General features: G+C 32.5%; 2 protein-coding genes across 2 annotated transcripts in view; one reads left to right on the top strand and one right to left on the bottom strand.

Moving 5' to 3' along the window:
* Window positions 1–1968: 1968 nt before the first annotated feature.
* The window catches only part of LOC131935931 (protein SERAC1), a 37696-nt gene continuing 18141 nt past the window's right edge, over window positions 1969–21523 (bottom strand). Inside the window, exons 2-17 of the mRNA XM_059292675.1 lie at window positions 12165–12344; window positions 11779–11809; window positions 10869–11044; window positions 10630–10695; window positions 10388–10516; window positions 9558–9676; window positions 9044–9157; window positions 8468–8584; window positions 7449–7608; window positions 6889–7039; window positions 5693–5816; window positions 5368–5468; window positions 5117–5214; window positions 4745–4927; window positions 3819–3965; window positions 1969–3205 (exon numbers count right to left, since the gene is read on the bottom strand). Coding sequence (XP_059148658.1) covers window positions 3075–3205; window positions 3819–3965; window positions 4745–4927; window positions 5117–5214; window positions 5368–5468; window positions 5693–5816; window positions 6889–7039; window positions 7449–7608; window positions 8468–8584; window positions 9044–9157; window positions 9558–9676; window positions 10388–10516; window positions 10630–10695; window positions 10869–11044; window positions 11779–11809; window positions 12165–12306 — 1989 coding nt within the window. The 5' untranslated portion in view covers window positions 12307–12344 and the 3' untranslated portion in view covers window positions 1969–3074. The remainder of the gene's footprint in view (window positions 3206–3818; window positions 3966–4744; window positions 4928–5116; window positions 5215–5367; window positions 5469–5692; window positions 5817–6888; window positions 7040–7448; window positions 7609–8467; window positions 8585–9043; window positions 9158–9557; window positions 9677–10387; window positions 10517–10629; window positions 10696–10868; window positions 11045–11778; window positions 11810–12164; window positions 12345–21523) is intronic.
* Window positions 13541–20213, top strand: LOC131935991 (heat shock 70 kDa protein 13-like). The gene is made up of 7 exons (XM_059292773.1): window positions 13541–13642; window positions 15517–15606; window positions 15738–15843; window positions 15959–16103; window positions 16307–16526; window positions 16770–16940; window positions 17093–20213. Exons 1-7 carry the CDS (start codon window positions 13618–13620, stop codon window positions 17626–17628), a joined length of 1293 nt encoding a protein of 430 aa, XP_059148756.1. The 5' UTR covers window positions 13541–13617; the 3' UTR covers window positions 17629–20213.

The raw sequence follows: 21523 nt of genomic DNA, 5'->3' as shown, positions 1-21523 counted from the left end.
GTTTTTTACGAGTTGTCTTTTTACGAGTTGTCTTTTTACGAGTTGTCTTTTTACGAGTTGTCTTTTTACGAGTTGTCTTCGTTTACCCAAAAAAAGTGAAAAGATAAAATCGATAGCAAGATTTTAATGCAAACAAACAGACAAAGACTAAAAAGTAGAAAATAATAATCATTAAAAAAGTTTTAAAAAACCCACGTTTTCTGATTGAACTAAAAAGTAGAAAATAAATGCTATAGGCCCTACATCACAATAATGCAAGCGATCACTCTACTATAAGCGAGCAAAAACGTGGGGCGCCGTGATTTTCTTACAGTTTCTAATACTGTTGACTCTCTACAAGCTCCCTAATAAAAGTCAATAGTATTATCTAATCAATAGTAATATAACTTTTACTTCGGCGCCCCACGTTTTTCATCGCTTATAGTAGAGTGATCGCTTGCATTATTGTGATGTAGGGCCTATAGCATTTATTTTCTACTTTTTAGTTCAATCAGAAAACGTGGGTTTTTTAAAACTTTTTTAATGATTATTATTTGTTTTAGTTTTAAATATATATAATAAAAAAAAAAACATCCAAGGGAGGTAATCTTTATCTTACCAAGAGCACTAAACATTTACATGATTACTTCCCTTTGACCATTGGTCTTGCTTTTTTTGTAACTGATCTTTCATAGAGGCCAACAACCACTAAAACATTTTCTTGAATAAAATATTTTATTAAGGTTTAATTAAGTTTACTCAAAAATTTATACATTAATAGTCTATGTAATATACTTATAAAAGAAGTATTATAAAATAAATAGCCAAATTGTTAATCAAGGGAAGTAGCCTTTAGCAAACTTAGATCTAATAATACATAATAATACATATTTTATTCCCTTTGACTATGCGAGAAATTATTTTTACTTGCTTATATAGCATAAATGAAATTATGACATTTGTCGCAGTTTTACACGTCCCTACATTATAGTTTTTTTTATACTTTATTTATTGCCATCCTGTACGTCTGTGTGTGTGAGTGTTTGTGTATGTAAACATGATAACTTGAATACCGTTTCAGTTATGTAGACCAAGTTTCATGCATAAAAATTATATCAAATTTGTAGTTTTCCATCAATTTTTGCGCAATTTCCGCTAAATGGAAGTGGTACCGATGTGTACCATTAAAGTTAGGTAGACGAACTTGTATGCTCAGGAGTCTATCAACTTTTGAACGATTTCCGGTAACCAGAAGTGCAACTTAACTCAGTTTCTGTGGGAACAAGATAACTACTGATTCAGTTACGTACACGAAATTTCATACACAATAAAACATCTTATACTTGGATTCTAATAGCCCCTATTTATTAATTAATTTAATTGAAACTTTGTTGTACATTTCAATATGAGAATCTGCGCACTGATCTGTCACATGATTTTAATCAAATGGCTACATTTAACGAGACAATTTTCTACATGTGTTAAATATAAATATAATTTATGTAGTCTTGAATACTGTAACCATAATTTAACTTTAAAAATTCAACTTTAAAATTGTATAAACTATTTAGAAATGTGATTTAATTTTAAAGTAAACAAGATAAAAGTAATCTTTTACAAGTAAAAAGTACAGTCCCACAGTTTTTATTCAACAATTATTCTCATCAATGTAAAATCATGTCCAGGAAACTTTTAAGCATCTAATTATAATTCTCATAAATGCTATTTAAAACATGTGGGAGAAGAATCTAACAGCAAAATTATGTTTATGAGCTCAAACCAGACTTAGTTTTTCACACTGAGTAGATCTATCAATAAAATTTCTTAACAGCATTTATATAAGAGTTTTATGAAACTTTTTCTTTGTAGAGTAGGTCTACCTTTTTTATGAATATTATTTATTCACAAACACCTATACAAATAACAGTCAATAGACAATATGTTGATACAAGTAACAATTTAAATTTAACAAAAAAAAAAGGAAAACACTGATGATAAGACAAACTTTTATTGCTAGTTCTTAGCTCTTAATGACTGGAGCTTTGCTTTGCTGCGGTTAGCTATGCAGTTGAAGTTAGCTGTGGTGTTGTGTTTAGCTGTGGTGTTGTGTTTAGCTGTGGTGTTGTGTTTAGCTGTGGTGTTGTGTTTAGCTGTGGTGTTGTGTTTAGCTGTGGTGTTGTGTTTAGCTGTGGTGTTGTGTTTAGCTGTGGTGTTGTGTTTAGCTGTGGTGTTGTGTTTAGCTGTGGTGTTGTGTTTAGCTGTGGTGTTGTGTTTAGCTGTGTTAAGGTTAGTGTGTTCATTTCTCCCTTCAGGTGACAAGAATGTGTAGCAGGAGACTTAGAGAAAGTAGGACAATGGCTGATAAACTTAGGCTACCATACATGTGTAGCAGGAGACTTAGAGAAAGTAGGACAATGGCTGATAACCTTAGGCTACCATAACATGTGTAGCTGGAGACTTAGAGAAACTAGGACAATGGCAGATAAACTTAGGCTACCATAACATGTGTAGTCAAAAAAATCAAAGTATCCTTCTGTGCTGTGGCTCCATAAATGACATGTTTAAAATGTGTGTAGTCTATAAACTATGGCAGATTGTGACTCAAATATTGCACGACTGACAATTTACAAGTGTCAATTACTCATCCAGGTCAAGTGATATTTCTCTGGTAAGGTTATAGGTTTTCAAAATAGAAACTTTTAGTTTAAAACAATTATTATACAATGGTTATACTGCTGTAAGGCAATTAGAAAGGCACCAAGATAAAATATTTCAATGTATTCTATAGGAATATGATACAAAAAGCAGGTCAATATGATACAAACAGGTCCATATGATACAACTAGGTCAATAATATGCACTGTTTCCATTTGCGACACAGATAAATAGTAAATATGATACACTGACATGTCAATGATACACTGAAAGGTCAAAGTTCATAAATGATGACTGAAAGGTCATGTCAATAAAATCTCTAATTATTGAAATAATTCCTGTGTCTGACATCTAATTACTTTCTCCTGCTGTCAATAAAACAATTAATCAACTATTTTAATACAATGAAATACCTGAACACCTAATCTCAACAGCAAGTACTATCTCACTGTATTTAATATGTCATTTACAAATTTATATGTCATCTGGTAAATGACATCAGTTTCACAACAAGGTTTACAGATGTCAATGTGATTGTCAGGTACACTAATAAACTGGCCAACTCCAGGATCTGAAAACAAAATTTTGAACTTTGAACCACAAACAGAAACGCTTTACTCTATTGCTAACATGAAACTTTTTCAGTTTGATCCAAGACTTTAGTCTTTAGGTTTTTCTTAAGACCAACCAGTTCTAATGTAGGTCAGGGAAAGTAAAGGTACCTGGGTGTATTGCTGACCACACATTTTTTGTATACACAGGGGTCAAATTGTGCTAGGTCAAACAAAGAGATGAATTCTACTTCATCTATTCTGTGGACTATCCAGTCTGAAAGGGAGCTTGGTTAAGTTTTGAGGGAAAATTCTTATTAATACTTAATGCTTTCCCTAATCCTAACCTAAACCAAGCCATGGTCATCTTATTTAAACATGAAAAATCTACACAATAAAATTCTGTTTAGCCTTGCTTCTGTTTTCATAGAGCCCAAAACATTTTATTTTCAATATTTTACTTTAGTTTTAAAGTATACAAAGAACCTAAAATGTACCATTAGAATTAGATGGTACAACTACTATAAAAATAAAAAAAAAAAAACTTATCATTATAGTTAGATAATATGACTAATATAAAACAAAACTTACCACTAGAGTTAGATTATACGACTAATATAAAACAAAGCTTACCACTAGAGTTAGATGACACGACTAACATTTTTGGTAGGGGACGACCAAAAGGTGTTTTTGCATTCTCCCCAAAGCTTAGACAAGAAATGGAGTTTTTGGTGACAAAATTTACAAACTCTGTGTGTAACTGGATTAAGGCAGGAGAATCTGTAGAGTTACAACAGTTAACAGATTAAAATTTAATAGTCCTTAATTTTTTTGATAATATAGTCCTAATTAAAAGTATGAATTTAGTATGGTGAATATCATTAATAACTTCAATAACTTTATTTTCTTTAATAGTGTGTCATAAGTTAAAGTTTTATACCAACAATTCAAAAAATTGTACCAATATTCAGTTTGATAAATGCAGAGTGTAGGCCAACAAAATTAAAGTTTTTTTTTTTTTAAATGTAGCTTTATATGTTTAAAAATAATAGCATATCTAAATATACAGTGTAGGTCTATAAAAAATATAACCATAAATGATTATGTAGGTACACTGTAAATAGTTCATCTATTTATTACTCATTGTAGATGGTGCTTCATATCTAGGATTTACTGTAATCTATATATGTCCCTAGCTGGTAATAATATAAAGTAAAAAAAAGTTAGCCTTTTGAACCTGGCTATCAATAGGACCGATGAAAAAGAATTCAGCTGTTTCTGTGGCATGTGAAGGAATTGTGTGATAATCACTAAGTCCAGCCATCTTTACTTTTCCTAGAGTGAGTCAGGTACCCATTAGAGCTGAGTGTACACAGGGATGTCCAATGAACTCAGGATCCAAAATGGAGCAGTTGCACGCGCTACCCTCCAGCCACGCTGTCCCCATGGTAGTTATATGTCTGGGACTTTCTGTATGTTACTCATCTATATGTCTATAATTAGTAGTTAACCTTGTACATAATTCATGTATATGTTACTAGATGGTAATATATGCTCACTAGTATGTAACTCCTGGACCTCTACAGATGGGAACAACAGATACTTGGCGTACATCATGGTGTCCACTATAGAGGAGCCGCGATGTGGCACGCTATAAAACACAACCCCCTTAGTCTGAGTGGAAAATTTGGAGAATTCTGTCTCGTGTTCTCCCAGAGAAATTATTTTCTTGATGAGAAGACCTGAGAGGACATGAACTGAATATTTTTTTCTTATTTTTACTAGGTTTGTGCATCATCAACTTCAAGAAAACTAACCTATTCCAATATAAAAGTAAGAGTTAATTATTATTTAAATTAGACTTTACAAGCAATAAGACTAACATTTTCAAATTTATTATTAAAAATGAAAGAACAAGGGATGTAACTAACCTCCCATGGAATGTCCTACCCAGATTATGGGCCTTGACCCAACACCAGCTTGAAGGAGTTTTTGGATTATCTCCCTGCTTCGTCCTTCAATGGTTCTTCTAGGATTAGAGCGATTTTAGAACTTACTACAAATTCAAATTTTGAGTAAGAATATTAATTTTTAATGAGTTACTTTCTTAATTTTTATGCTGATCAATTAATGATCTGTTAAGTTGCAACAAACAGTGGATTAAGTAAAAGAAAAAATTTACTTTTCTTGTTCATAAGGACAGTGGTCCCCCCATAAGTGTAGGGTGGAGTTGTAGCCAATGCTGATGATTCGAACATTGGGACAATCTGACGCCAACCAGTCCTTTAAAAAATGACATTACTATTTTATCATCCTTAACCTCCCAAGTTTATGTGTAGAGAGGCATAACAAAATACAATAAATTGAAAGAGAAAATAATAGATAAAGATTTGTCTTTACTGAGCAAAACAATGTAGGTTTTTTTAAAGTTTACACAATGTAAGTATTTATACATAAGGTTACACAATGTATTTAGGCTGAGAGTTTACAACATAAAAAAAACTAACCCTGGGCCAACATTTAGAGACAAATGGATTGACAGGTTCGTTAGGCTGATCTCTCTGTCTCCAGGTCTTCACAGCCCCACCCCGCAAGCCATGGACCAATACAACATCAGCGTATACAGGCTGGCTAAAATATATACAAGGACCAATACAACATCAGCGTACACAGGCTGGCTAAAATATATACAAGGACCAATACAACATCAGCGTATACAGGCTGGCTAAAATATATACATGGACCAATACAACATCAGTGTATACAGGCTGGCTAATATATATACAATACAACATCAGCGTACACAGGCTGGCTAAAATATATACATGGACCAATACAACATCAGTGTATACAGGCTGGCTAATATATATACAATACAACATCAGCGTACACAGGCTGGCTAAAATATATACATGGAACAATACAATATCAGCGTACACAGGCTGGCTAAAATATATTCAATACAACATCAGCGTACACAGGCTGGCTAAAATATATACATGGACCAATACAACATCAGCGTATACAGGCTGGCTAAAATATATACATGGACCAATACAACATCAGTGTATACAGGCTGGCTAAAACACATTCAGGGACCAATACAACATCAGCGTACAGGCTGGCTAAAATATATACATGGACCAATACAACATCAGCGTACACAGGCTGGCTAAAATATATACAATACAACATCAGCGTACACAGGCTGGCTAAAATATATACATGGACCAATACAATATCAGCGTACACAGGCTGGCTAAAATATATTCAATACAACATCAGCGTACACAGGCTGGCTAAAATATATACATGGACCAATACAACATCAGCGTATACAGGCTGGCTAAAATATATACATGGACCAATACAACATCAGTGTATACAGGCTGGCTAAAACACATTCAGGGACCAATACAACATCAGCGTACAGGCTGGCTAAAATATATACATGGACCAATACAACATCAGCGTACACAGGCTGGCTAAAATATATACAATACAACATCAGCGTACACAGGCTGGCTAAAATATATACATGGACCAATACAACATTAGCGTATACAGGCTGGCTAAAACACATTCAGGGACCAATACAACATCAGCGTATACGTAAAAGACATACATGAACTGAAACTATACTTTCAAAGTTACTATAATGGGATAAAGTTATCTGATTTCCAAAGCTGTAGTGACAAGCTACCTGTTCCTATATGCTGGGTGTAGAAGGACAATGTCCTGATAGATGTCCTTAGAGAGCCACTCCCTGTCTAGGTTTGCTAAAGTAGTCAGAGCTTGCATGGACAAGGTAGCATTGTTGCTCTTTGTCCACCCACGCAGCACTGTGATCCAACCTTAAAGGGGTAAACAAAGGCCATTTAAAACATTATTTTAGCCTTCGTTAAATGGATAAGCTTATTTCATTTAAAATATTTTAACCTTCATTAAATGGATAAATAAATTTCATGAATAACATTATTTTAGTCTTTATTAAATAAATAAACTAATAGAAACATTATTGTAAAGTCTAATTCAATAAATTGTATATCATGTGTCAAAATTACTAAAAATGGTCTCAAACTTACTTTTTACTTTTGGTAATTAAAAAAAAAGATTGTACAAAAAATGAAAACTAGCTTTCTTACAAAACAAAACTTCCTTGTTCAGACTTTAAAATAAAGTAAACACAAAATTAAAAGCTTAGATGCAGTTAACCATCATATTTGAGCGATAGGTTTTTGTAAAATGTGAGACATGTCCAACCAGTGCGAGCCAGAAGATCCAAATGTTCCGAAGTCTGGGAGAGGTTGGTCAAGATGGTGGCCACGTAGATCTGGACCCAGGTCTCAGGGAACTTCTCACACAGCTGCTGGAGCACTGCCAGGCCATGGTTGCTGACAAATTGGGACCCAAAGTCTGGAATCTAAGGTTTCATTAGATGACGAGGTTTTGTTAGGTCAACTGGAATCTAAAGTATCATTAGATGACGAGGTTTTGTTTGGTCAACTGGAATCTAAAGTATCATTAGATGACGAGGTTTTGTTTGGTCAACTGGAATCTAAAGTTTCATTAGATGACGAGGTTTGTTAAGTCAACTGGAATCTAAAGTTAGATTAGATGACAAGGTTTTGTTAAGTCAACTGGAATCTAAAGTTTCATTAGATGACAAGACTTTTAAGTCAACTGGAATCTAAAGTTTAATTAGATTTCAAGGTTTTGTTAAGTCAACTGGAATCTAAAGTTAGATTAGATGACAAGGTTTTGTTAAGTCAACTGGAATCTAAAGTTTCATTAGATGACAAGACTTTTAAGTCAACTGGAATCTAAAGTTTAATTAGATGACAAGGTTTTGTTAAGTCAACTGGAATCTAAAGTTTAATTAGATGACAAGGTTTTGTTAAGTCAACTGGAATCTAAAGTTAGATTAGATGACAAGGTTTTGTTAAGTCAACTGGAATCTAAAGTTTCATTAGATGACACGACTTTTAAGTCAACTGGAATCTAAAGTTTCATTAGATGACAAGACTTTTAAGTCAACTGGAATCTAAAGTTTAATTAGATGACAAGGTTTTGTTAAGTCAACTGGAATCTAAAGTTTAATTAGATGACAAGGTTTTGTTAAGTCAACTGGAATCTAAAGTTTAATTAGATGATGAGGCTTTGTTAAGTCAACTGGAATCTAAAGTTTAATTAAATGACAAGGCTTTGTTAGGTCATATTTTTTAAATATTATTTAGTCACAATAATAATGTTGGAAGTAAAAAAAAATAATAAATTCTCACGGATGTGTAGGAAGAAATAGCATCTAGACAGTTCCTGATTTCCTTTTCTTTCTTTTTGTCCTCATCTTCAGGGAAGCTGTACGACTGTGTCAGGTTGTCAAAGCCCAAGGAGTCGTTCTTGGGAGAAAAACATTGGAAACATATACAAAGCTTAACATAGCCATACATTAGAAATTTCATGTTACCATAAAGGTCCAGTGCTACAATACAAAGGTCCAGTGCTACAATACAAAGGTCCAGTGCTACAATACAAAGGTCCAGTGCTACAATACAAAGGTCCAGTGCTACAATACAAAGGTCCAGTGCTACAATACAAAGGTCCAGTGGTACCATACTAAGGTCCAGTGGTACCATACAAAGGTCGAATGTTACCATACAAAGGTCCCATGTTACCATACAAAAGTTCCATGTTATCAGACCACATTCACATGCTCCACAAAGACAACATTCTGATGTTACTGTTACCATACAGACAATGGTTGTATGTTACCATACAAAGACAATATCTGATGTTACTGTTACCAAACAAAGATCATATGTTACCATACAGAGACAACATTCAGATGTTACAGTTACCATACAGATCTCCTGATCCAATGCTAGATGTCTGTAGTACATAACACAGGAGCTGGCTAATGGGGGAACTGGTAGTTTTAGCACTTGATTTTTCAAATCTGTAACTATGTCATTCTGAAACAAATATCAAATTATCAAAACAAATCTGTAACTATGTCATTCTGAAACAAATATCAAATTATCAAAACAAATTTGCAACTATGTCATTCTGAAACAAATATCAAATTATCAAAACAAATTTGTAACTATGTCATTCTGAAACAAATATCAAACATCAAAACAATCTTCTTTGTTCCTAATTATAATATCAGAGGAAATTGTGTCCAATGTTATTAAGTATTGGAGTCGGCAGGCTTTTGCCCATAAGGAACAGACATAAATTTCTGCCTATCTGGATACCTTCTTTAAGTTGAGTTCAACTGACATTTCATCAAAACAAATAATCAGCTATCAAAATAAATTAGCAATTTAAGAATGTATTGCTAGCAATCTTTCATACTGATCAATTTCTTACCTTGGAAGTGATGACTTTTGGTTGTGGAAGAAAAAAGGCATTGTTGGCATGAGGGTATCTGGCCAGTGCTACAAGAGTGCGTGGGTCACAGGTCTGGGCCACTATTCTGTACTTGTAGTCTAGTTAACGAGATGTACAGCACATTTATAAAAGCTGTGGTTCACAACTTCAAAATGTAGTCTAGTTAACGAGATGTAGAGCACATTTATAAAAGCTGTGGTTCACAACTTCACGCATGTAGTCTAGTTAAGGAGATGTACAGCACATTTATAAAAGCTATGGTTCACAACTTCATAATGTAGTCTAGTTAACGAGATGTATAATAGATTTATAAAAGCAATGGGTTACAACATCATAATGTAGTCTAGTTAACAAAATGCACAATACATTTATAAAAACTATGGTTCACAACTTCATAATGTAGTCTAGTTAACAAAATGTACAATACATTTATAAAAACTATGGTTCACAACTTCATAATGTAGTCTAGTTAACAAAATGTACAATACATTTATAAAAACTATGGTTCACAACTTCATAATGTAGTCTAGTTAACAAAATGTACAATACATTTATAAAACAATCTTGTACTTGTGGTCTAGTAACTAAATATACAATATATTTATGAGAAAAAAATATTAGACATTTTTAAAATTTCAGACATTATTATAACAAGAAGTACATGATAGTTGTTAATGATGTGGAAATAATTTAGTATTTTTGGTCAGTTTTATTTCATTCATTAAATCTTAACAATTAATTAAATTTTTTTTAAATATGTGGATCCTATGTGATGTGAAGAAAAAACAACAAAAATAAAAAAGACTGACGTGGCCATGATGTTTGGTTAGCCAAAGATGCCACGCCCATCTGTCGAATCCAGAAATTACTTGACCTCGTCAGTTCTAGAAGAGCCCAGGGGTCATCACTTTTTGACTGCTCCCAGGGAAATAGCCAGTCTAAAAATAGAAAAGTAATTGATTTTAAATTAACTTTTTTTAAAACATTTTAAATACATAGAAAAATAAATATGATTAGTTTAAATTTCAAACAAGAAAATGAAAAAACTTACCCCAGAGTCTTGTTACATTAAAATGAATCAAGTTAAATAAAATTATTTGTAGTCTACTGCCAAAATCTGTGGACAAAGATATTTTCAAAGTAATTTTGAGAATCTTTAAATTTTGATAAAAAAAAAATTTAATTATCTTGGATTTCTTCGTTTAAAAAAACTAATTTAACTTTACTTTATTATGATTTAACTATTAGACGAAAGTTTCAGCAATATAAAAACTATATAAATTCCCATACCAGTAGTATAAGGTGATGAACAGTACAACTGCCAGTCAGTGTCAATTCCCACACAGAACAAATCCTGGTCAACAGCTGCAACTTGTTTGACTAAAATCTCTGCTTCATGTGGCACAACAAGTTCCTTCTCTTTAGGTGGTGCACTGGGTTTTGTTGATGAAATAAAAACAGCTAAACTGGAGACATTTTTAAAAACATTATATTAGACAATACAGCTGAAAAAATTAGTGAAAACTGGTTGGTTTTACTACTGGTTTTTTGAAGCAGCTAATTAATTAGATTTCTTAAAAACTGAAACAAATAAAATTACATAAGCATAGTGCTATTCATTTATTTGGATTAAAATTGAGAATGATTGGACCAAGAAAAAAGCCACTAGTCAACAAATAGTTTGAATGTTTCAGTGCAATTGAAGCTAGTAATAGTTGCTAAAATTGTAACCACATATATCACAGCATCAGAAGATGATGATGTCCCTAAAGTCAGTGCTAGAAGCAACATAGAATGCCAGGAAACATAAACTTTCCTCTCTGCTGAAGTAAAATTGATATAAGAAAAAAACCTCCCTATTACTCATTTGAAGTTGGAGGTGATTTTATTCATTCAAGTCAAGACCTCCAAAGGTGTGTGACTTAAATTTTAAATAACACTTTTATTTTAATCAGAAGACGGTTTGTTTTTTCTTCTTTTTTTTTCTTTTGCACATTGTAAAATTTGTGATTCACATGTATGGGATGTTTCCTTCACCCCCACCCCCCAACTCCTAAGTTAAGGATAGGGTCAAAGAGTGTGTTTTATGTTTCCTTTTAACGTTAGTTTAAAATATACATCGTTGAAAATCTCCTATTTTTACAACAGATACAGAATTTTTAAATTGTTTATACAGAACAAAATACAACTAAAAGCTTACCTGCTACCTGCTGCTGTTAGAGTAATAAATCCTAATGAATTGGAAATACAAGAAACGAATTAGATCTGGTTGTTGATGTGAAGTTTGTTTAAAATTAAAATTTTATTAACTAGTAAACCTAGATAGTACTATTTACTTTGACATTTTCAAAAAGCATTTATTTCCCAAATTTAAAAAAAATGTTCATAGAAATGTGTTTACAGGCCTTAAAAATATAATTCAAAGATTGTTTTATTAATTTTTACCATAAATTGTAATAATGAAAGATAAAGAAAAATAGATGTAATGAACTTTTCAAAGATAAAGAGGTGTATTTAAAAAAAAAAAACTACTTTGTAAATTTATATTCAAATACCAAAAAAAAAACAAATAAGATAATTACTTACCAAATCTAAATATGTATTTTCTTGATTTAGATTTAGAAGAGGTTGTGAAATATCTATGTCTTTGTAAATATCTGAGAAAATGTCTCTTATAAGGACATCTTAACGAGACTTTGAAGATTGGTAATGAAGCAAATCCATGCATTTCTCGAAGCTATAAAAGTTACCAAACATCTGTTGTTCCTTATTAAAACAAAAAAAAATTTTTTTTATTATTTCTAAAAAGACACATTTCATAAAGCTGTTAGATCCATTGCTAATGGCAATACTATAACAGTAATGCAAACCTAACCCCAAACAATTAATATTATTTTAAAGTTAAATCTAGCATATTCTTGCCAACATTTTAATCTGGACTTTGCATTAGTTAGTGGTCAATTGTGAAGTAGAAAGAATTTAGAAAGATTAGTTAGAGATAACACACTTCACAGTCCATCACACTAACTCAGACTGGTGTACTGTAATTGACTAAATTTTTGTTTAGTAGCCTAATTTTAAATTTAAAATGTTATTGTCAATATGAATATTGTTGTAAGTTGAGTAGTCTCATGTCAGGGTAATCTATCGTTTTAGGTACGTAAAATCGCCCGCGACTAGTAATGTGAAAAACAGGTGACTCCTTACATTTTAATAATTATTTCACATTTTGAGGAGGATTTATGTTTTGAAAAATACAAAAATGTTTACTTGTTTCATTTATGTACCTGTTTCTAAACAATTGAATTAAAACTTTTCCGTAATAAATGAACACCAGCGATGTTTCCAACAGATGCAACCATGCTCATTTACTATAGCAGCCATCTTGTTAAAGTTTTATTTTTATAGACTTATAGCGCAAGATTCAGGCGGAAGTCACTCTATTTTACAAATGGCTGCTGTTTATATAGCAAATCTTGCTTGCAGACACTGCTGTTTAAAGTTAATTTCGGGCCTATATTGATATATTTAGCCATTGATTTAGGTTTATTATTCATTTATCTATAATATTTGACACAAACATATCACAATATACTTCTATTACAGCCTTTACAATGAGGTAACGTTTTCGTACATTAATAGCCGCGGGCGATTTTACGTACCCAAAACGATAGATTACCCATGTCAGTCTCATGATCATAAAGTAGAGTTTAGTAGAGAGTAGACAACATCATTTCTCAAAAACACTATTATTATTATTCACTTGAATTCTACCTATAGGCCTACTTTTTATTATTTAACTTAACAATATCTGGTTCTAGATCTAGATCTAGATCTAAATTTAATATTATTTGTATTATTCCGATTGCGTTGCTCTGAAAAACATAAACAAAGTTCAAAGGGTGGTAAGTATCTTTTTTTTTCCTTAAAGTACTCCCCCTTTGAGGAAGTTGGTTAGAAACACGTCAACGATTAGATAGGCTTAATAACTTAAATTTATAAAAGCTCAACAACCTGTGTTCAACGTTATTTTGAAGCTATGAGTTCTACATTTATTATTCTAGGTAATAAACATTTTCAATTAACAATCTTACGAGATCTAGTCTAGATTTAGTTCTAATTTTAATATTAAAACGCGACGAAGCTAAACTTTTAATAATTTTTATTATTTTCACTTTGTAATGTCCAGCTGCTCACCTTGTCTGGTGTGTCTGACTCTTTACTATTTTAGTTCACAGTTGGGAGTTACGAGAGACTGAGACATTTGTCTGATTTTTCAAATTCACCTTATTGTTAATATCAGAAGAAAGTCCCTATTGTTTATTATTAGGCTATGTACTAGATCTATGTACTATAGTAATTAGTATGTACATCTTGTCATCTAGCTAGACACTAAAATATAACACAGTAATTTAATTACTAGTAAGTAACTACGCATCTCGCAGAGTGTGGCCCGTAATGAAGTGACAACGCGTATCCCAGGTTGGATTTGCCACCTTGTGATTGAAAATGCTTACTTTTTCCTTTCTACAACACATGCAGTGTGGTAGGGTCAACAGTGTGCCAGATGTAGAAGATTAGTTCATATACCTGGAGGTTCAAATTCGAACCTGGGTGCCGGGGTTAGCACGACCCATACTAGTGTCTTTTACATTTTATTTTTTTCATATTGAAAACGTGACATTCTTTTTTTTAATAAAATTTCCAAACATCGTCACTGGCGTGATTGCTTGCTTATGTTTACTATCCTGTGAGTGAACAATCCCACCGTCGGCAGGGTCACTGTGAGCTCAGCAGGCCTAAAGCATACGTCATAGAATGAACACAAGTTCACGAGATCGTCTGTGTCTTCACTTCTCTCTTCCACCCCCCTCAAGCAAATTAAAAAATGTTTAAGTTCGTAGGTATAGGATTAATAATATAGACATAGATTTACTACCACGCATGCTAGATAGCTGCAAAAACAATTTACTAAAGGGTAGTTTGATTTAGCTAGATTGCGGCTAGATCTAGGACTATCATCTGAAAAACTACTGACACTGTACATTTTTTTTTTTACAAGTACCAGATTAGATCTAGATTCTGAGGTGTTGAAATAATACACTTAAAATAGATCTATGTCAACATTAAATTGCTAACATAAAAAAAAAAAATTTGGGCAGTCCTGATATCTATGTTTTTAGATAGCGTGCCACCTATGGTAAAGATTTAGCGGAGTGCGAACCGCGCAAATGCGGCCAAATTATAAATTGAAGTGACTACTCCAAAAACAATTTTTCCCACAAGCGCAATCTGGCAGGCAAAATGCTATCACCTAAATATCTGTGCAATGAGCTCAAAATAATTACTATTAATAACTGTACAATGGATTCTCTAATAGCTGAGCAATAGGATCAATTACTCTTTTAGTGACTTTAGCTTTATTCTTCTGACAAAACTATCTTTACTATGTGGTAGAGTAGTTGCTCTGTGGGTGTGTCATCAGGGGTTTATAGTATATAGTATAGCTAGCAAAGAGTTAAGTATAAAAATTATTTTTTAAAATCTATTTTAAGTAACGTGTTAATCCCTGTCACATTAAGATAAAACATAGGCATAAACAGCGAATATGTAGATGACAAGAAAAACCAGGTAATTGTAGAGCTATGTGCATGCTCTTCATTTTTAATTGTATCAGATAGGCCTAGCCTATATAATTGGCATAAAAACACTGTATTGTTGACTGTTGCCGATATTTCAAAAAGGGATTTTATTCTCACAATACCAGGTGCCATAATTATCAGCTATTCCTACAACACCAATATCTATCAGACACATTGCACTTGGTTCTAACTTCTAGAACATTCCTCCATAAAGCTATTTATTTAAAGTTTAAACTCAATAATTTTGTGTTATAAGTGTAAGTATGATTGATGTTATCTGTGTGTTTCTTCAAAAGGTACTGCTGTATTAGCTGTGTTATTGGCAGGGTATTTTGCTCAAAATTACTTGCCCCCTCCCAAACCTAAAATTGTTGGAATAGACTTAGGTAAGTTGTTCTCTCTTTCCTTTTGTTTTCTCATGCTATGCCACAGTTCAGCAAATTTTGTTTACCTAAAAATGCAAATATAAAAATGTACTTTTACTGAGATATACTGTTAATGAACACCTTTCCTAAAGGTACCACATTCTCATGTGTCGGGATGTACCATGCAGTTACTGGCCAAGTATCAATTCTCAAAACTCAAGGAGAACACAAATGTATACCCAGTGTTGTGGCAATTTTGTAAGTCATTTTATACTTTAAAAACAAGTAACTTTTCTTTATGATGCTTTTTTTAGTAATTTTAAGCATAAATATTTTTAGTACTCTAAAAGTTCAATTGTTTACTAAATTTCAGAGATAATGAAATCTTAGTTGGATATAAAGCTGTAGCTCAAAGTGAGCATAATCCTTATAATACATTATATGATGCTAAAAGATTCATTGGGAAAAAATTTACTAGTCAAGAATTGAGTGAAGCCCAGAGACAGTATCCATTCAAGGTAATCCTACATGCACAAACTACATGTATTGTTATACTAAGTGCCTTTAATAATTAATTACACTCATAGCTAAATAGTACCTGTAAAAATAATTATTTCAAAATATTTTTGTTTGAATAAAAAACATCAGTGTTTTATTTTGTATTAAAAGCAAGTAACTTAACTTTTTAAAAATGTTTTCAAAAGTTCTGACTTTATTTTAGCTTAAAGCAGATTCACAAGGTATGGTTAGCTTTTCGGTTGTCGTGAATGGAACAGAAAGGTTGATATCGCCTGAAGAAGTTGGTGCCCAGATAATACTTGAACTGAAGCACGCTGCTGAGAAGAATCTTTCAACCCTGGTAACAAAAGTGGTCATGTCAGTCCCTGCTGAGTTTGATGATTTACAGAGAAATTTTACCATTAGAGCTGGATCTCTTGCAGGTAAAATGTTTTTCATATTTGTTCAAATCACAAACATCAGGAATATTGAAGTGATGTTTTAATATCACCATAAATGTTAATTTTTATTGAATATAACTAATAAGCATAACACTTTTGACATTTAGATTTAAACAATGTGTTAATTAATCACAACCATTAACAAGAATTAAATTAAATATGTAATTTCAGTATTGATTGGTTTTTTAACTTTAAATAATTTTATCTTTTTAAAATCAACCATAGGACTTGATGTTTTACGTGTTATCAACGAACCAACAGCAGCAGCACTAGCCTATGGGTTACACAAGAAATCAAACCTACACAATGTATTAGTTATTGATTTAGGTGGAGGCACCCTGGATGTGTCATTATTAAATGTACAAGGAGGAATGTTTCTCACACAGGCTATGGCAGGTATGTACAGGCTGGGGGGAGTGGATGTTATATATGGTTGATAGAAAATATTTCTAATTTTATAAATTAATGCGGTTAGAATGTATAAGATTTAAAATGCATGAAAATGTTATTGTTTAAAATTTTTATCTTATTTTCTTTTCTTTGTTTAGGTAACAATCATCTGGGTGGACAGGATTTTAACCAGCGTCTGTTAGACTACCTTGTGAATACCATAGCCTCTCGCTTTCATCAGAATCTTGAAGATAAAGAGGACATCCAGGCTCTGAGGTTAAAGGTCGAGGAGGTGAAGTTGAATCTCACTTATCACAATACTGCAGTTGTATCATTGCATCTCCATTCATTTGGGGATAAACTATTTTTAGAAACAGTCACAAGGGAACTATTTGAAAAGCTGAACTCTGACCTTTTTGATAAAGTTCTGCAGCCAATCAACAAAGTGCTGGAAATCACTGAGCTGAATAGAGATGAGGTGGATGAAATAGTTCTAGTTGGTGGCTCGACACGCATTCCTCGGATAATTGAAATGGTCAAACAACACATGAATAAGACACCAAATACTTCTATAGACCCTGAGTTGGCCGTGGTGTCTGGAGTTAGTATACAGGCAGGGATTTTAGGTGGGATGTGGCCTTTGACTGTTAGTGCTGTTGAGTTGCCAACCAGAGTGAATAAAATCCATGTTTAAATTTCTTGTATTAATTTAGTTCTTAATGGGTTTTTTTCATGCTGCAAGATGCTATTAAATCAAAAAAAAAAAAGCTAAAATATACTAACAAATAGATCATTAATCAAAAATTAGGAAGACACTGTTCTATTTTGTTATTGTTTCAACTACTCAAGTTTACAATACTAAAATCATTAATCAAACTAGTTAAATATAAATGATCTGTCTTTACATGGTGCTTACACATTTTGTGTATTTTGGAAATGGATTCCTAAAGTTTGAGCTTTGGTTATGTTATTCTTCATTCTAACAAAGAGTAGCTGTTATTTTTTTTTTCTAGTTAAATAAACTGCATTTAAATTTAGACAGTCAAGAAAATTATAACTTACTATTGTAGTTGTTTAACGGGAAAGTGCAATACGAGGACATTAATCAGTTTTACAGAACAATAAAGCTGTTAATTTGATTAATTTATGCATGAAAAAATTGGTCTTTGAATTTTTGCAAATTATTTTTTCCAGAACTAAGCAGATGAAAATTGTTAGAAAACTTTTGCACACTTTTTCAAATGGAAACTTTTCGCTTAACCACAAGTGCCTGACACTATATCACATATGTAAGCTAAATATTTTAAACATGACAGGTGCTTGAATCCATTTTAACTGAAGGAACTTCTGTATAAGAATAATATGAAACAATGGAATGCCCGCTGTCATTCATAAAAAATAAAAAAAATACATAAGACAACTCTTTTCAATATTATTGGAACTAATAAATCAATCGGATTTTAAATCTTTAGTTCTATAAAAGCCTTGAAAACATAGTTCTTTTAAAAAAAATGATGAAAAGACTGAGTTTGGCTAGTCCTGCAATTAAATTATTATTTAACAAAATAGACTGTTAGTAACCAGTTGACCTGCATAAATTGATATGATTAGTAGAAAGCTGCTACCTATTTATGCTTTTGTTTATATGAAGAATTGAGTTGTACATTTTTTTCTCCTAAAAGTCATTTTATACAATTTTTGCAATGCAGTGTTATTTGATATGATTTTAAAAACATGACTATCATTCCCATATCTAAAAACAGATTCTGTATTGGGTTTTTTCATTGTTAAAACTTATCGGCTGGTCTGAAAGATCTTAAGCTAAACCTCTTATGAAAATTTATTTTGATAAAACAACGTGTATAAATTTATTCCTATGTGGTGTATGTATGTCCTAGACAAAAGTCTAAAGGTTTGAACCAAACTTGTTTAACACACAACATTGGTATGCGATGAAAAAATATTTATAGCCTTGTTTAACCTCACTGCCATGGAATTTTAAATTGATTTTTACTTTCTTTACCTTGTTCTGTTCAAGTTGCTGGTTTAAGAGTTAAACTGTGGGAGGGGGTGTGTGTGGAGTGCATTTATGTATGATAATTTAGCTGACTTTTTAACTCTATGAACATACTGCTCATAGAACTAACTTTTTGAAAATAAATAAAAGTACTGCTAAAAAGAATTAGATTGGTTTGCTAAATAATACTGATCAGTTGTATTTTACTTTTAAGTGTTTTCCAAAGTTAAATTATAATAAATTATTGGCTAGACCTATTTATTATTTAACAAAATAGACTTTGTTAATAACTAGTTGACCTGCATAAATTGATATGATTAGTAGCAAGCTGCTACCTATTTATGCTTTTATTTATATTAATAATTGAGTTGTACATTTTTTTTTCTCCTATTTGACTTTTAAGTGTTTTCCAAATTTAAATTATAATAAATTATTATTTAAAATGTCAGCTACCTGTACATGGGTACATTCCTTGACCGTAGGATCTGTGATATAAATATCTTTACGGTCAGTTCACAATCGTCCATGTCATTTTTTTTAGGGCTTGGGTTAATATTTTTTTTTTCATTTTCTCATTTTTATTCCCAGTTTACTCACATTTATTAAATGACTTGGGCAATTGTGCAGTGATTGTGAAGATATTTGAATTTCTTATTCAAACAATTGTGTAAATATTCTGTAATGTTGTTATTACTGCTGTTAAATATTGTTGTTCTAATTTAGCTTAAGATTTTTTTTTTTTATTAGGTTATGGGAAAATGTTTTTATTTATTGCTTTGTGTTTGAGAACTTTTTGTTGATAATATTAGGTTTGGTACATTCAAGTCATTGTTCTTAGCTAATCTGATAATTATAAGCACATCAAGCATTTTAGTTGTTCTTTTATTAGCTTTGGTTGGTAAGATTTTGCATAAGCAAATATGAGAGGTCATGGGTTGAAGTTTCCTCCTAACATCATGGAAAAAAACTTTTCCATTTTATTGACCGATTAAAAAGAATTGACTTCTTTTGTAGTTGACAATCAAATTTAACAAAAGTTCAGTTTTTTGTTTTGAGTCTGTTAAAAGTTTACTTTTCTTCTGATGAAAGTAAATACTATTGCCTGTCTTGCATTTTTTATGAACCTTGTCATACTTTTAAGGGTACATTTTGTTGACGTTTTTACTGTGATATTCTGATCACAATAACTAATAAAGATTTAAACCAAAAAAAAAATATTTAATTTATTTAAAAGTTTATTCTAAAAAAAAATGTGTATTTAAAAAAATTAAAGATACATAAAATTAAAAAATATAATGTTTATAAAAAGAAACTTGGATTTTGTTTTCAGTTCTGTGATGTAGTTTATGAGTGGTGCCTTATACAATCTTTTTCTTCTCTTAATTGTGTTAAAACACTCGTCTATTTCAAAAGTTGTTTCAGTTTCAGTACATACTACTACTGCTAGCCTAGCTTTACCCAAGTCGTTTGTGTGATAAATTGAATGCGCCCAATGAACGAATGTGTTCTTGCAGACATGGTGATGGTTGGTCTAGTTGGCGAAAAGAAGCGTTGTTTAGTGACAACCACCACACAGCTACACGACTGTTGCTTGCTGGTGTTCACGCCATACACAGACATCAGTACTTGTACAGATACTTCTCAGCAATATGTGTATCTTATAACCCTCGTTGGCTCAGAACCTCAGATAGTTCTTGAACCTCTTTGATGCATGAACCTGGAGTCGATGGATCTGTGAATCCCACAACGATGATCTCGCTTCTCTTACGAGCCGAAAAGACAGAGTTGTCGGCCCTACCTATTAAAGACAACCCTTTGTCGTGCACAAAACAATTGTAAACAGCCGCCAGAAGAGTGATTTTCACGACACCGCTATAATTAGACTTGAGGGTGTATCCCAGAGTCATGACGTCATGTCCTGTTACCTCCAGTCCTGCTGTTGCCGCCAGTACATTGCCCTCCATGGATGCAACGAATGCATGTTTGACTTTACCTGCGTAAGAAATGGGAATGTAACAGCTTCAGCGAAACTTTTAAAGGCACGGGTCGCGTATTCGAGTCCACCCTGCTTTGATGGCAGTGTTTCTTCCAGACTTTTTTCTCCGGTGGGGGGGGGGGGGGGGGGGGCACTTGAAATTTTCGGGGGGGGGGGGGGGGGGGGACACTGTTAAAAGTATATATTTTCTATATAAATTATCTAAATTTCATTTCGTTCGGGAGGGGGGGGGGGCGGTAGAATTTTTTCGGGGGGCTTTGCCCGCCCTCCACCGAAGAGATGCCTGGAAGAAACTCCGTTTGATGGGTACCAGGCTCACGTAGGGAAACTAAGGCGGCTCGGCATAGTGCTGAGCTCACTATCCCATTGTATGCCGAGGTCACTGAAACAGCTGAGCTCTACTTCAACTGTGCCTTGAGTAATTAAAGGTCGTAATAATAGAACTGTTTACATTATATAAATTGTCATATTTTCCTTCTAAATACGAGCTAGACGTGGACATCAAAACTACAATTATACCATTAAAATATTCAATTTATTTACACATTGTTATTTACATATCTTTATACAGTTCGC

Source organism: Physella acuta, unplaced genomic scaffold, assembly GCF_028476545.2.
Source record: "Physella acuta isolate Inbredline_101_S28 unplaced genomic scaffold, ASM2847654v3 ptg000164l, whole genome shotgun sequence".
In the NCBI taxonomy this organism is placed as follows: Eukaryota; Metazoa; Mollusca; class Gastropoda; family Physidae; genus Physella; species Physella acuta.
The sequence above is the reverse complement of the archived record's forward strand: the minus strand, read 5'-3'. Positions and strand labels throughout refer to the sequence as shown.

Coding starts and splice junctions, on each gene's coding strand:
- LOC131935991 (XM_059292773.1), top strand. CDS start 13,618: ATGAGTTCTACATTTATTATTCTAG. Junction 15,844..15,958: donor CCCAGTGTTGTGGCAATTTT/GTAAGTCATTTT, acceptor ACTAAATTTCAG/AGATAATGAAATCTTAGTTG. Junction 16,941..17,092: donor TCTCACACAGGCTATGGCAG/GTATGTACAGGC, acceptor TTCTTTGTTTAG/GTAACAATCATCTGGGTGGA.